Source organism: Antennarius striatus, chromosome 3, assembly GCF_040054535.1.
Source record: "Antennarius striatus isolate MH-2024 chromosome 3, ASM4005453v1, whole genome shotgun sequence".
NCBI classification, from domain to species: Eukaryota; Metazoa; Chordata; class Actinopteri; order Lophiiformes; family Antennariidae; genus Antennarius; species Antennarius striatus.
Genome location: NC_090778.1, coordinates 24903769 through 24920224, shown reverse-complemented (window position 1 = coordinate 24920224; position 16456 = coordinate 24903769). Strand labels below are relative to the sequence as shown.

Sequence of the window (16456 nt, the reverse complement as noted above, 5' to 3'; positions counted from 1 at the left end):
GTATGTGAAGGAGATGGTTTGATGGACGGCGGCGTGATATCTATCCATACAGGGAGGGCAGCAGAATGACGCGGGCGTCTGCCAAAAGGGTTGGGGTTTCTGCATGCATGAGGACCTTGACACGCAATTACACACACACACACACTCACACACACACACACACACACACACACACACACACACACACACACACACACACACACACACACACACACACACACGTGTGCCGATCACTTTTAGTGCAACGGCATCCTTCGGTGAGAAATCCTGTCAGTGTCTAATGACGGGTAAATGCAAGTAAAAACTATTTTGTCATCTAGCCCTCAATAATGTGTTTGAATTTTTGTTCTCTTTCACGCTTCTCACATAGTTAAGTGGAGACATTTTAAATTAATTTGCCCTCTGGAGCAAAAGATTTTTCTAAAAAAATAAAATAAAAAATAAAAGTCTAATATAAAAGTCTAATATATATATATATATATATATATATATTTGACTTTTGTGTTTCAATGAGTTTTCCCCGCATAGATATATTCCAAATTTTATCCCAAATTCTTCTCTAAACTGGAAAATACTTCCTTCGCCCGAGGGGGTATGGAGATAAAAGCTTGACACGCTCCCTTTTCCCGTTTCCTCTCCTTTCTCATCTCGCACCACTTGGAGTTTTCTCCTCCCTTTGTGTTTTTTTCTCCCATATCCTGCTTTTAACCATGTCTGTTTCTCTCTCAGCGTATTCGAGCAGGGAGGAGAAAGCCGAGTCGCTGCGGCTGAACTGACTGAGCAGAAAATAGGCCTGATGCTGCTGGAGGTCTGCCACAAAGCAGGTGGCAGCAACTACCTGAGGCAGATCTATCACATCATCCAAGGCAATGAGGTAGGGAAGCACTCCCTCTCCCCAGCAATTAGGTGGCTGCTGGCCTGAGGCCGCAGGCTGTTCGGGAGTGGGGTGTGGGGGTGGAGGGAAGAGGGCTGCTGCTTGTGTGTAGTCTGCTTGTTCTGATCTTCTGTTGTTCGAGTGACCTCAAGGGTGCAAAACCTACCGCGCTTACCTGTTATACACTCACCACATGTAGAGGAGAGGGAACCACATGGCGTTTTGGATGAGAAAGAGCAGCGATCCCCCTAAACCTGCATTCCAGAAATCAGATACTGAAGTATCGCCGCTACTAGTGCACAGTCTGATTCAAAACGTTAAGGATTATTATATGGATCGCTTTCCAAATCAGCACCAAAACCGGATGGATTTTTCTCTGACCCACAACCACCCTGTCAAATCCTGTCTCTGACTCCTTACTTTAATCCACACCAAACATTTAGTGAGTTATTTTCTGACTTGTACCACATTATAGCAACAAGTTTAGCATTTAATGGGAATTATTCCAACAATTTTAGTGTACCAAGCAAGCAAGCTTTACTGTCTTTATCCACCCAAGGTCAAGCAAGAACAGACCGGGTTGATTGGCAGGTGAAATGATGGAGGTTCGAAGGTCACATTGAACTGACCCATGTTGATATAATAGACACACATGCACACATGTTGTTCCTGTAGTTCGGTTCAACCACAGCAAATATTGCAGACTTAAATGTACAAAGTGTCCTGAAAATCCCTCGTGTAACATCCTCTATACCTCTACCTGTCTGGGCTTTTGTTCTGTTTTCATTATCCTGTTTCTGAACGGCTCCCATTAATTATGCTTCTGTGAGGATGATCAAAAATCCTGCATTAAACCTGTCCGGAAATTGATTTCAGAAATTCATTATCATTATTGCAAGCGAAACATGAATTTGGCAATTTGCAAACAAACACTTACAAATGTCAGTATACAGTTTATATGCTGTCTGGATCGAAGAAGCTCAGTTCAATTTTGAATAACTTTTTGACCTCTGTGTTCATCGTAGTTCATCATCTTTTTGTGGAATATTTTCTTTCTTTTCACATCCACTTAACTCTCTCTCTCTCTCTCTCTCTCTCTCTCTCTCTCTCTCTCTCTCTCTCTCTCCTCTTTCCTTTTGGATTCAGGAGCTATTGATGGTTAAACTCGGCGGAAGCTTAAACTCCCCCAGTGATATTCCTCATTTGGTGAACTTTGACTTTAGCTCTGAGCACCTAGTGGATGCTGCCGGCTTCAACCCCCTCCATCAGTTTGATCACATTGGCAAGAAGAGACTGGATCAGGTTTGTTGTGAATTTTTAGGTCATTTTCACCAATTTTTAAGCTAGAAAATCATTTCTTTATATTCATTTTACCTCGATGACATGTCTTTGACGTTCAAGCGATTATGGGAGCTTCTTTTTTTGTGTCTTTTAAGTTGGCGCCATAGAGGTGTATTTGTGATGTGCAAGGTGGCGCCGTTTTTCCTCCCAAAGCCGGGAGCTTAATGTTAAAGGTTCAAAACTGTTTGAATCTCTAGTGAACTGGGTACTATGGCAATCTCTGAAGTTTCCGGGTCTTTCTGGGGCTCGGCTTTCCTATTCTCCATAGGTCGCTGCCTTTTTCCTAGTAGGAGTTGGGCTAGCACCATGAAAAGAGCACGGAAAAGGTGAAAAGATGAGAAAAGCTTCATTTTTGTAAAAAAAAAAAATGAGGCAAAGGAGAGTGCAGTCTTAAAGTGCAATACTTTGGAGCTTTGAACCGTATACCCTTTTACCCCAAGTTTATCCCCAGGAGGGCCGCCAAGATATTCAGTTAATTGTTCAATTTTTTTTCTCCATAAAAGGGATAAGTTGCTGCACAGTCGTCCTTTTCATCCAACTATCTGGAGAAATGCTGCATATATCACATGAAACAATCAACAAAAGTTAATATTTCCTCACGATGGGTTTGCATGTGTCTTTTTACTTGTTAAAGCCAGATTACGTGTATTTATACGTTTGTGATCCCTTGTAATGTTGCCATATTGCAGCTATTGTTTTTGCTACACCTTTTAATCCTAAGACCTGTTTTCGGCTTATCACAGAAGGCTGCATAGCTTTGCATAGAAACACCCTATTAAGAGAATGATTAAAATGCCTTCGCCGCTTCAGGTGCTTGTGTTGTTTGTCAAATAAAATGGAGGGAGGAGGAGAAAAAGAAAGTTACATCCATCAATCACCTATGAGGACGGAGGGCTGGGTGGATGGATGGAGGGAACGAGTGTCGTTTTCCTCCTTTTGTCAATAAAACTCAGCCTGGAGTTAAGAATGACATTTTGGCAATCAAAGCAATCTGATATTTATTTGCTTTCCCGATATGGTGCGAGTGCCAAGTGTGTTTTGTGCGTGTGTGTGAAGAAAGAGTTAGACAGCTAGAAAGAGAGAGAGAGCAATAGATGGAGAGAGGAGGGGTTGGCGAGGTGCCATTGAAGATGATAAAAAAAAAAGCAGTGCAGAAGAAGAGTAACGACTCCCTCCCAAAATTTGATTTATCTTTCTATAAATGATGGCTACATCCCCCCAAATGGATTTATAAATTAATTGCTGTCTTATTGGAATAAAAACCTTCTTGTGCGGACATGATTGATCGCCTGGTGTTGGTAGTCTATGCTAGGGACCCCCTCCCTCCTTTGTTAGTGGGTCCCAGCTGGAGCGGTAATGCACTGATGGTATTAACCCTGATTAATAACTAACAATACGCTATCCTCATACATCAACAGAGTGCCTTGATCAGCTGGGTGTGGGACTGGCCGAGGCTGCTGCCTGAATACCGGGGCATGAGCCGGGTCACCTTCAGAAGGTTGTTGGCCAACAGGTAAGACACTCGTCTCGTACACGTAACCACACTGACACACACCCACGCCCAAAGCACAAACAACTATGGTGTCATTTTGTGTTGTCGTGCTTCATGTCTTTATTTTGGTTTTTGAGCAGCCTTTTCATGTAATTAAAGCACCTTACCTTGACAAAAAGAGGTGAGTTTTGAGTTTTCCTCCACTTCCTCCAAATCTCATTTTGATTTAACTTGAGTCTTTGGGGATCACATAGCCTAGCTGCTCTTCATCAGCGGTTCAAACTTGTACTTTATTCAAAAGGCCAATGGCTCCTGTGGCTTCCACAATGGAGCCTGAGCCGTGCAAAGAACTCCTTAGAAAAGGTTACCGGAGTGCTATAATATTCCGCGAGTGATGAATCATGGGATCCTGTCTTTGTTAATGCAAATGCACATGTGAGACTGGCTGCACGGTCCAAATGTTAGCAGACTTTATGCCTGCTCCTCGTTTTTAGGCCTTGAAAGTGCCAGCCTAGTCTGAGATGGAAGATGAGTGGCTGGATTACCTGATTGAAGAGTTTTCACCCAAGTCCCACCGGCCCTGTCCCATCCTCCTCTTACCCCCGCCTCTCCTGTTCTGCTCTCCAACAGGCATAAATATTTATGCAGGGATGTGACACATATTAGATGGCAATACTTCAGGCTGTTCCCTGTTCTCCATTCACAGCTGTCACGCTGCCAGCTATCAGGGAGCCATGGGGCTACTGCACCTTGTCTCCACGCCTACATCCAATCCATTCTAAATCACCGCCATTGTAACGCACACACACACACATGCACACGCACACACACACCTTTCTAACAAAGGGCAAGCTCTGCATCTGCCAAGGACACAGGTCTAATAAGGGTGAAGTGCGCAGCTCGGTGTTGCGCTGTGACGAGCTTTGTTGCTTCATGCCTCCTCCCCACCGCCACCATCTCACACATGCACACGTACTCCATTCTTCCTCCGCCCTATATGCTGCTTTGTTGCATGTTAAAACAGATAGTGTCATTGCTTGACTGAGCCAAATTAGTGTTGGGGCATTCATGAATAGAAACTGAAGTGGATATGAAGTCAGATAGGAAGAGAGAGAGAGAGAGAAAAGAAAGATTGGACTTGCAAATGGAGGATGTGAGTGACACAGCAAGCGAGGAGTCAATACAAGCAAGGACCCAAATATATATGAGGAAGGACGGAAGAGGGAGGGGGTAAAGGTTATATAATTCACGCTAATCTCTCGGTATCAAAGTGTTTGAGATGCTGCCATTTGCCTCATTAGCCTCTCTTTGTTGGGCCAGAAGAGCAGATTTCATGGAGGATTTTGGAGAATGGCTTTGGTTCTGCCTGAGACGCTTGCACAGAGCAGGAAGTTAGTTTCACAGCTGGCGACATGTAAGCTGTCAAAGTTTTCCTCAGATCCATTTCTGACTCAGAAATATCTCTCAAGCTGTAGAAGACCATTCTCGGGATAAGCGCACTGATGTTGTATCCACTGATCCATTTGTTAGTGCAGATAAGGCAACGCTTTCTGCATAACCACATACTGAAGTGCCCTCAGCTGTTTTCACAGAGGCGTCATGCAACAATTACTCTTTTTAATACCTCCAGTTGCTGGACAAACTGTGGGATATAATCTCACGCAGTTGACAATATTAATCGTAATGACACCTTCTCTTACTGTACGAAATAACTTATCAACATGACCTTGTGATGTTCTATATTCTTTATCTTATAAGTTTTAGTCTCCTTGAATGACTTCGTTGCCCCCCCCAAACACACACAGCCGGTATTTTATTTTCGCTCCTTGGACTGTGAGTTAGCAGCGTGGCCCATTGCCCTCCTGTATATTGTTACAGTGGCAGGACAGTTATTGTGCCCGGGGTTTATATCACATTCTAAAGGAGCAAGCCTATGAGTTAAGGGCGGTAGGCTTTTACACCAGAGCTTTTAAATCACTGCTCAGATGACTTCATTAGCACAGCAGGACACATGCCGAGACGCTTGCACACAATAAATACAAGCACGCACACGCAAGCACACATGCATACGCTTTCACCCTGCTACCTTGACGGCATAGCGTCAGGGGCCAGACAGGAGGGAGAGTGGATTTATACAGGTGTGTGTGTCCTTCTTTGTCACCTGTCACTTCAGTTCCCTCCGTATGATGGCTCATCCATCATCCGCAGATTGAGCTTTTCAGCAGAAACCAGACTGATTAATATCACCCCAGGACCCCCAGGGTTGCCTGGCTGACTGGCTGACCTGGCTCCCTGACAGACTGGAGGTTTGAATGCATACATCACTTGTGGATGGGTTAACATTATAGCGTACTTTTTTTGCAGGTCGAACTCTTGATGAACTTGTCAACTGGCTTGGTTGACACATTTTTATGATGAAAATGTTTGCCTTTTGACAATCTGCTTCTTTCTTTCTCGCAATTTGCATTCATAACCAAACATGAGTGCTTTCAGTATTCTTGTTCTTGCTTGGTTAAATCTCAACTACCTGGCTTGGTTATCTACTGTCTGATTGGTGCAATGGTTGTGGGAGGAAGTGATTGGTGGAATTATTAAAGTGGATTAGTGACAGGTTGAATGAAATGTCTGAATGGGCAAGAGACTGACTAAGCTGTTGGATTCTTGTCCAGTTTTGATAAATTGCAGGGCTGAAATATATTTTGATGGATGGATGATGGACAGACTCACAGGAAGAACAACCTGATGGCTGATAGTCAGACTGTGGCTGGTTTTATCCCTGAAAAATAATTTTCTGTTATATAAACTTAAATCATAGCAATTCACTTGTTTAAAGCAGAAATAACATTATTATACAATATTCAGTAGTCAGGATTTATTAACAGGACTATAGGATTCTTTTAGTTACAGAACATTCACTCTTCTTCTCCATCGTGAGTCTTTAGTAACTTTAAAGCAAAGTTCTTTTTTTTTCTAAATGTCCAAATCACTTTTATTATATACTCAGGTTAAATGCATACTTGACGTTTCACCTTGAGCAGATTGTACATCCGAGGGTTTGAGTTGATTGTCACAATCTATTGATTGAAACTTATTCACGCCGTGACCTCAAGTGATGAGACGCCCTTTCTCACAAAGGCATGGAATCAAAAGTATGAAATGATTCTCCCGATAGCGTGAATGAATGCTTTGTCCTTGATTAATCATCAGTATCCTGCTTTGGTTAAAGAACATTCCAGTCACAGCATACTCTTGTCCTTCCAAAGAAACACAACTTCTGAACAGGCTAGCGTTCATACAAGCAGCGATAGCTCTTCGTCACCTTTTGCTGTGGTGGAATGAGTCTCTCAAAAAAAAAAAAAACATCGTTTTGTCAAAGAGAAAAGTCGCATTTAACTGTCATCTGCCAAGGTGACTTTTTGAAACACTTTCCTTGTTACCGTATGTCAGAGAAGGTCCTCTGACCTGCTTGATAAGGGGTAGCAGAGTATGAGAGATGAAGCTTCACGTGTCAGAAGGCAGCTCCTCCACTCCATCATAAGGACCTAATATCATCCAAGGACATTCACTACACTGGTCCACCCATGTCAGTACCATTTCTTCGAGCCTACAAGGGCTTTATGTATTTGCCAATGGTAAATTTGAAGTTACTGTATATATGCTGTGACTTGCGCTATTTTCACAGGTAATAATCTGAGTAAGCACTCATCTCCACACTGTTAATTCACACATTGACAGCAAGTGAGTACTAGCAGCTCTGACCCACAGATTTGGTAGCTTAATACGATAAGCGCACTGTAACTAGTGAACACTAAAGCATTTCCTCTGCAGTGTCTCATTGCTGCTGTTACCCCTCAGGTCCATAACAATAGCAGTTTGTGGAAAAATGCCAGTCTGTGGCATTCTCTTGCTTGAGCGGCTCCTTAAATTGCAGCGATAGACGCTTGTGCTTTCAGGAAGTGGGCAATCGCCATCTGTTCGCCGGCTCCGCCATATGGCGGGCCTTTTTCTCAGGGAATAAAATAAAAACAAATATGTCAGAATGTTCGTCTTCCTCCATGGACGCTGATCAACCTGGGGAGAAGCTGGATCTCTGTGTCTGGATTAATAGTCTTACTTTACGCTTCAGGGAATGAGGGAGTGTGTGCTTGTAGGGTGGTAGGGTTTTATGTATGTGTGCGTGAGAGCATGTGCGTCACCGTGCGAGGGGTATGCAAACGCTAATGCGCATTTACGTACCTGGAAGTATTTCTAGAGTAATTTATCTGACTTAGAGGGCGATATTGCTGTACTGTTTTTGAATGGTCGATTGTCCCTAGTCTTGGAAGCATTAAACAACACTGGAGACAAGCTTCAAGGTTAGCCAGAGTGACACTTCATGGCTGCCACTGCCAAAGAAACAAGAAGAAAATGCTCTCAAGCCATCATCAGATTCTCTATCTTGCGAGGCCAGATATTCAAAAGACTTGTCACTTTTGAAAATCAGGAGAGTGTGATGTGTCATTGAGGAAGGCTTTTTTTTTCTTCTCTTGTCGATCCCCTTGTGTGTGTCCCCAGCGCTGACTGACAGCAAGGGATGGGAGTTTGCGTTGGTGGAGACAGAATACATCTTTTGTCTGCTTGGTTATACATGGTACGTTTTGTCTTTGCTACCCCTGGACAGCACTGACACATTGAGGTTTTCATTAGCCGTAAGCAGGTGGCGAAGGAGGGACAAGCTCGTGCGCAGGAGTCCGCTTCCGTTGTCTGTCTGCGTGCATAGGCATCCGCACTGCACCAACTTGTACGCTATATGCATATCGTGGAGGGCGTACATGTGTCTGCCTGCATGTGTGTGAATGTTCACTCATATTTCAGTTATGTGTGATATTTGGAGGTTTGCTCCAAAGGCGAATAAATCAGTGATGCCTGGGATAAGGCCGTGGCCCCTCCTCAAACTGCACAGACAAGCTGAGAGGCTCATTAATCAAACGGCCAGTCACAGATGTGATGGCTTCCACACAAACCGCCAGCAGACTGTGAAAGTCACATCCAACAGAGTCAACTGTCAGCCAGGCAAGCAGGCAGGCAGGCAGACCACACTTTTCCTCTTTGCCACTCTCTCACTCTTTTTCCCCTCTGTTGTGTTTTATCTCAGTCTCCCCATACCTCCTCTCACCTCCAGCGTGATGCCTCGTGTGATACATCTGAAATATTTGTCTTGTCGTTTCTAAAAACGATCCGGAGGGTTCAGGCAAATCTATCTTTGCGGAGAGCGGTCATGGTCAAGCCATTTTCGGGACATGAGACATCGGTCATTCTTGCACTAGAGTCTGTTCTCTGTGGTTACAGCTTATGGTATTTTCACTACGCTACTGTTGGAATGCATCTTTTGTCCGACTTTCCATTTTATCAGAACATAAAAATCGTAATTCATTCCACTTACGAATGTTAAGAGTGACACCAATATTCAAATATCGTTAAATATCACAATACACAAGCTTATCCCTTGTGTATTGTTAACTGTGAACAATTTTACCATCACGTTATTTCACAACTAGTGTGATTTCAGATAATTCCTTGACACAAATATAGCAATGTCAGCAGTTGTTCCAATTGTGGATGGTTGGTTGGATGTTGGAGAGAATCGTAACTAGAGCTAAATCAAAGAGCCACTTAAGCCACTGCAAAACCGTCCAAGTACGCCGAGACAGGCTGGATGGAGTGGGGACATAACAAAGCCCCCCCCCCATTCCTGATTAAAAACGGCAAGTCCCAAAAATACACTCAACATTTGATTGTACAAATAAAAAACGATGGAATGCTATGCCTTTGCTTGGTGGCAGAGAGGAGGAATTTCAGTTGTTGCAATGCCAATGCCAGAATTTTAAGCGTGACACTGGTGCAGTCGTAACATCACAAATACATACCACTCTTTTTCAAAAAGTATTTTTTGCGACTTAGCCCTCGCGGGCAGCTGTAAACCACATTTTATAAATATGAAAAGAGCCGTGATTCAGCAACTTCTTGCCCTACTTTAGTCTTTCTCCAGCAACCGTCCCGTTTTTCCAGAGCGAAATTCTGAAGGAAAAACTAATCATAGCCCTGGCAACTAGTGTTTGTCTAATTACACGAAAGATGTTGATGTTGGAGTGACGTAAACTGAGATCTATGTCTATCATCCCTTGTACAGTCTAATTAAAATTAAGTCTTTCCGTGTTACATTGAGTGAAATTGTTGGTTGTCATTGTGAACCTTGTATGGTTGTAATAATACCCAAATCACTGTAATAAATCTAGCTCCCTTGCTATATCACACTTGTTACCTGCAGGTGTTTTGCTATCACAACTGACTTTGGGGTTTTTTGTTTTTTTTAAACATTTACTCACAAATTTTAGTTTATCAATTGGGTATCGGTTTTTTTCCGTATGGAAATAATTCCACATTTTGCCCCTGGAACTGGTTTTGTCAACCACCATAGATAGATTGGGACTCAGTTGAAGACACGGCGGACCGTTTGACGCTGTTGCCACATTTCCTGCTGATTTACTGAGATGACTTTCTATCCGACGGCTGAAGTCCGTCGTCAAGAGCCAGACTCTAACTGTTTGTTCCAGCCAGTCATTATACTCTTCTTTTTTCTTACTTTTCTTTGCCATGAGCCATTTTTATTAAAACTCTGGAGGTAATACCGGTTTTAGCTCTTTGCTTTGCTCACAGAAGATATTTGATTGTTTCAGTATATTGAAGTATAATTCTGAGAATCCAATGGCAAAGCTAATAATGACATCTCTGTGTACAGAATCAACACTGCAGTCAAGAAGAGCTTTGCTCCAGCCAAATATGACATTCATTTATTTTTGCGACATTTTGATGCTCTTTATGCTCATCCTGCGTGAGTCACCCTCAAAGGGGGCGTCAGCTAAATGCCTGAAACATAATGTCTTTGTGTTTGTGCACTCCTGTGTGAAGCTGTGTGACAGCGAGTGTTTGTTTTGGTGGAGCATACGAGATTGCATCCCGTCGCCAGGCTCATTAGCCTGGTGGCGGCGCTCGGGCCGCCCCCAGCCAATGGCTGCTCTCCGTGTGGCTCTTCCATTTGCATGTGGTCCAGGAAGAGATAATTAGAGGGATCTCTGCCTGTCACTGTTAATCTGGGACTTAGTGAAGGGCTGCAACGCTGACATGCTGATGGACTGACAAACATGTCCGCACATACAGAGCGGTGTCATACCCGTGTGCACACACTGGCGTCCGAAACACACTCACCTGCTAACACACACCGCAGGCTAACGCATATGAAAGCTACTCTCGTGTTTCATCTGGACTCTGCTGTCTTTATGAATATCCTTCTTTACAGCACTCTGTCATCTTTCTATCAGTAATACTTCAGTGTATTACAGCAAAATATATCAGAGCCGCTTCTCCATCGCTCTGTGGATGATAACATGTTGACTCAGTGGCTGTTTACACCAGTTGTTCTCTGCTGTTGACACAGGTTTTAGATCCCTGTTCAGATAGACTGTGCTTGTTGCTTCCCAAACAGACAGAATGCTCAGTAAGCCTTCTGAACAAGCCCAGCTGTCAGCCCTATATACTTTCTCAAAAGCACACACTTAAGCACACACACACACACACACACACACACACACACTTAAGCACACACACACACACACACACACATACACATCAATACTCAAGCAAACACGTCGCGTTCAAGCATTGGCATGTCCCCAGCCACACACACAGCCACACACACACACACACACACACACACACACACAAACACACGTTGAAAACACCCAAACTCGCTCACACAACCCTGATTGGCAGGCCTCCTGTTTTCCCATAATTTCGACTGATTTTTCCAATCAATCTCACTTGGAGAGCTGCTAAAGCGTCGACTAATATTAAGAGTAGAACATGCGACAATTAAAACATCCTTCAGGTAATTACAGAGCTGGTTTAGCAGCAAACAAGTGAGGCCTTTTTTTTTAATTCAGCATGTTTGCTTGCGTGTTTTATTTGTACCTGTTAAGTACTTAAACGGAGGAAATGAGGTACATCTGTGAACGTTGCTGTCTTTACTGCACATGTCACATATTACATAAAGCATCCTATCATTAGCTGAATGCAAATATCGTCTCTGCTCGCCGTAATTGAATATCATAGATATTGTTTCTTGTGCAAGAAAATCCTGTGCCGGAAACTGTAGAGATGTTCTCATCCAGTCTGGTTTCCTCGCGAATGACAGCCAGTCGTCTTTTTGCACACTGCTTGATTGTTTTAATGATACGTATTGAGAGAGTAGGGTGATCCCCGTGCTGACCTCACCCGTCCCACTTGGTGACCCCGTGCCATCATTGATGACACATAATAGTTGAAACCTAACTTTGGGGGCCCTTTAAGTGCCAAGAGTGCCCGAGGACCTGGGTTTGTATTCTAATGCTGTCCTTTTTATACTCCAAGCCTCCACCTTTTGTCTAGGAACTCCCGTTATTCCTGTTACTTTGCTTTTTTTTTGCTATCAACGCCTTGCTATCTGTCTCTTGTCTTACTTACGAATACGCACAATAACACTGACACACACACACTGACACTTAGACCTACTCAGACACACTTTTGTTGAATTGAACCCCCCCGTGCCATTACAGGTAAGCACAGAAGTGCGCTTATCTTGACACTTGTCTTGACAAATCTAGAGACAGCCAGAGTGGACACTCCAGCTGGAATCCACCGTCTGTTTTCAGTGTCTCCTCTCCTCTCCTCTCCTCTCCTCTCCTCTCCTCTCCTCTCCTCTCCTCTCCTCTCCTCTCCTCTCCTCTCCTCTCCTCTCCTCTCCTCTCCTCTCCTCTCCTCTCCTCTCCTCTCCTCGGAGAAAATCCCTAGTAAATATACATCTATAAACCGTTTCCACCGTGATAAATGAATACCTAACCCTAAACAGGAATTCTGAATCTAAACCTTGACACCAGGTAGTCTTTCTGCTGTGCCAAATGCTAAGTATGTACTTGCTCCCTTACTTCCTCTTGCCTCCCACTTTGTTTCCCCCCACCTTGGAAGATTTCTACTTTGTTTCTTTCAACTCTTTCTCCCTTTACCTGCTCCAGCTCCACCCCCCTCCTTCCATCTTCTCAGAAAAACCATCATGGGTCATGTTTTTCTGAGTCTTTGATCATTGAATAGTCTTTCAGTGTGTTGACTACAAGGCCTCTCACCTCCCCAACGGTTGTTGCAAAAGAGGGTGCACACTTATCTTGCCTCCTATGATGTTAATGGTTGAAAGCATTTGCTGATGTTGAAAGCGTGTGTGTTTGTGTGTGTGTGTGTGTGTGTGTGTGTGTGTGTGTGTGTGTATCCACTCACACATGATGAAAGACATTGTTATAGCGCAAGGTTGTGATCATGTTGCAGCTATATTATAGGCACGTTCAGAGTTTTTTGGTGAGCGATGCGTTCTGTATTTAACGGATGTTGTGATGCTTTCAATAAAAAACAACCTTTGACTCTTAAATAACATTATTTATTTTTAAATGTTAGGATTTAGATCTTTGTCTACATCAAGCATTTAATTTCCAAGTATTTGTTTGGTTATTGCATAGAAAACTTCTTTCTCCGGGCCATAATGGGTTTTGTCCTCAGGGCACAAATTCTGGTTCAAACAGCAAACAGAAAGAAGCCTTTTTTCCTCTTTCTGTCTTTACACCTCATGTGTAAACGTTGGTTGGGTGTCTGAGTGCTTTGCCGCTCCACCCAACTGCAGAATTCTCCCTTTTTTGTGAAATGCAGGGGATGGCCTTGATGTGACAGCTTGCAATGTTAGCCCAAGTTGTTTTTGACAGAAGACAAAGGAAAAGGGAAGGAGGGTTAGAAAAAAAAAAGCAACATAAAGGCAAAGTTTTGGAATTTTTCCTCTGAGATGAATCGGCTTCACGGGAATCAATTCTTTCTCTCATTTCTCATTTTCTTTGGAATAAAATGTCTGTTTTCCTCAGTGTCTTTGCTTTGTCATCACCGTTAAGAACAGTCTGTTTGATTGAATTTGCCACCGGAGACATTCAGTGATCCTGATGGATTATTTTGATGCAGGACATGGGGTTCGCTGGAAGCAGCTTTTTGAGATGTTTTTCTCTCTTATGACATTATGGAAACAGGTCTACCCTTTACAGCAGACTGAATAGTGAGTGGTATGATTTGACGTATTGTACTGCTATGTGCCAGTCTATAAGAATGCCAATGACAATCATAGGAAAGGACATTTAGATTACTGCCGAGCCTCCCTGGCCTGTCTCTTCCTATCTGGCCTCCTATCACTCCGTCTATTTTGTAATCTGTCTTCTCTTTCTCTTGAGTTTCACTCCTAATGACAAAAGGCGGGTCGGAAGAGTTTACGGCTTTTTGAAGGTGTGCCCATGCTTTTGAATGATAAAACGTGTGTGTGTGTGTGTCTTGTTTGTGCGTGCGTGCGTATCCTGCCCTCACTGAGTCGGAGTGTGACCCTTGGGCTCTACCTTGCAATCAGTCAGCCTGCCTAGCCCTCCTGTCTGAGTGTTCCTCCTCCATCCCTTTAAAAGAGCCCTTCTTATCGCCGTGAGGTAGACCTTCACTCTGCCCCTCGCTGTTCTCAAGGTTAGCCTCACTCTGTGGCCTTTCTGTTTCCACCGTCCTTCATATATGCACCATCCCGGCATCTATCCATGCTCCGCTTTGTACACAGTCTCATAAAGGATTCTGGATGTAGGAGATTTTACCCTCCTTCCAGCTCTTTTTCCCTCAAGGTGAACCTCTCCCAGTCCTCTCCATGTAGCCTTCCACCAGCTCTTCATCCAGCACTTACACACATCTGAGAAAGGAAAACAAGTTTAAAGGTGACTTGGCTCCTTTCTCTCTCTCATCCTCCCTTTTTTTTTGAAGGTGAACACTTTTCTTTTCTTGTCTCTTCAGTTTCTTTTCCATCTTTGAAGGCCTTCCCTCCTCGTCTGTAGGGTTTATGGTTTTTTGATGCCCACATGCTCTGTGGAGAGGTCAAAATGCCTGCAGTAATCTCGGAGCTTGCCAAAAGTAAAGACGCTTCAAGGATGCACTCCTGTGTACACTGTGTCCAAGACTGTCTTAGTATATCTTGTACAAGCTGAACATGGTTGGGATTAAATACTTCAGAAAACCCAAAAAAAATAGCGACAACAGATTTCTTGATGATTCGCAATGCAAAGTTTGGTTGTGAGTTAGTCTTTCCTCATTGTAGTGTTGCTCTTGCTGTAGTGGATGACAGGAATACAACGCTATTTTTTTTGCATAATTGTGAAGATATCTGAAACGTTTTGCAGACATCCAAATCTGAGCAAGCGACGGCAAATAAAACACACTTGATTCTCAGTGGGTAAAAATATACCACTGCAGCAGAGAGGTGGAATCGAGACGGCTGCAGCGGGAAAAAAATTGTGCTGTCTTTCACATTAGAAAAGACACTTATCTCTGAGACAAGGAGAGGGTCGGTCTCATTCAGCTGTCTCCTACAATATACATGTACATGCAACTCATTTGTTTTTTCTTAAATGTTTAATGTGCAACAAGCTTGAATGATATTGATGGGGAGTCATTTTCTTTCCAGTGAGAGCGACACACTTGTTCAGTGCACAAATACTGTAGGTTAGAGGTTGCGATGCGGTTGGAGTTGGAGTCTCATGCTTTGAAATGCCTTCACTGTCAACGGGACGATATTCTGAGTGTCTTAATATGACCGTAAAAATATTTGATGGTGTTTTACGTGTGACAGGCAAAGAAGGGGCTTTGTGGAGAAAGCACTTTAAAAAGATGCAGCTTCAGTGAATATTTTGCATTCCATCAACACCAAAATTTTCTATCTCAGATCAAGTTAATTACTAATGTTTTATCATTACCTTAATAAAAAAACACAATATAAGTGATTAGAAAGTTAATTGCTGGTGTAATTTAGAACTATACAAACATATTTTCTAGGCGATGGGACTGTTTCTACAGCACAGTGTCACAGTATCATTTTTACCTCTCAGGCGGTACGGGCCTGGTCAGCTTTGGCCACATGCACACATATGTCATCTATTGGTTGACTCCTCAAAAAACACAAGAATTTAAATAACCATAATAGTCTTTTCTTAGAAATCAACTTTAAATCAAGGCACACAAAGGTGTCACTTACAGAACAAGTTTCTGTTGACTCATCATGGTTTTGTCCATGCGGTGAGAGCCCGGTCTGGAATAAGATCTGTCTCTCCGTATCTGCAAGAGTAGATATGGCTGATATCTGTCTTCTCAGCATCTCAGACTTGACAGCACCAATCATAATCAGTCCCCCTCCGGCTCTCCCCTCCTGCTATCTGTTTTCTCCGCATCACAACCCAACCCCCTTGCATCGTACCAGGTGTATCTGTTGTTTAGTGTTGCACCTCGCTCCTCGTATCTTAACAACACCTCTCTTTCTTGCTCTTTTCCACGCTGTAATGGTGCACTTTGGGAATTTACACTATATGCAAAGGGATTTAGTGTTGGGAGTGAGTCTGATGTTATTTCTGTATAAGGTGGTGTGTGCTTGCGCTTGCTTGTGTGTGTACAACGGTAGGTGGGTGTGTGTCAGAGAGCATTTACAAAGGGATCAGCCCTGGGGGTGTCGATGCATCTCTGCAGTGTTGGAGCAAAGGGGTGGAGGGGTGGAGGCAAGTTAGTTCACAGTAGATGAGCAAACAGCCGACTAGCTGGAAATCCTCGCCTCAATTGGCTCAACGCTACACAGTTCA

General features: G+C 43.4%; 1 protein-coding gene across 3 annotated transcripts in view; it reads left to right on the top strand.

Annotated features, from left to right (window-relative positions):
* kiaa0825 (KIAA0825 ortholog) overlaps nt 1–16456 on the top strand; it is a 98109-nt gene that overhangs the window by 40403 nt on the left and 41250 nt on the right. For 2 of the 3 annotated variants that reach the window (XM_068310624.1, XM_068310625.1), the window contains 3 exons: nt 730–874; nt 2021–2176; nt 3634–3728. In XM_068310624.1, coding sequence (XP_068166725.1) covers nt 730–874; nt 2021–2176; nt 3634–3728 — 396 coding nt within the window. Of the gene's footprint in view, nt 1–729; nt 875–2020; nt 2177–3633; nt 3729–16456 lie in introns of those variants that run through there. The other variant, XR_011035022.1, reaches the window with a different exon arrangement.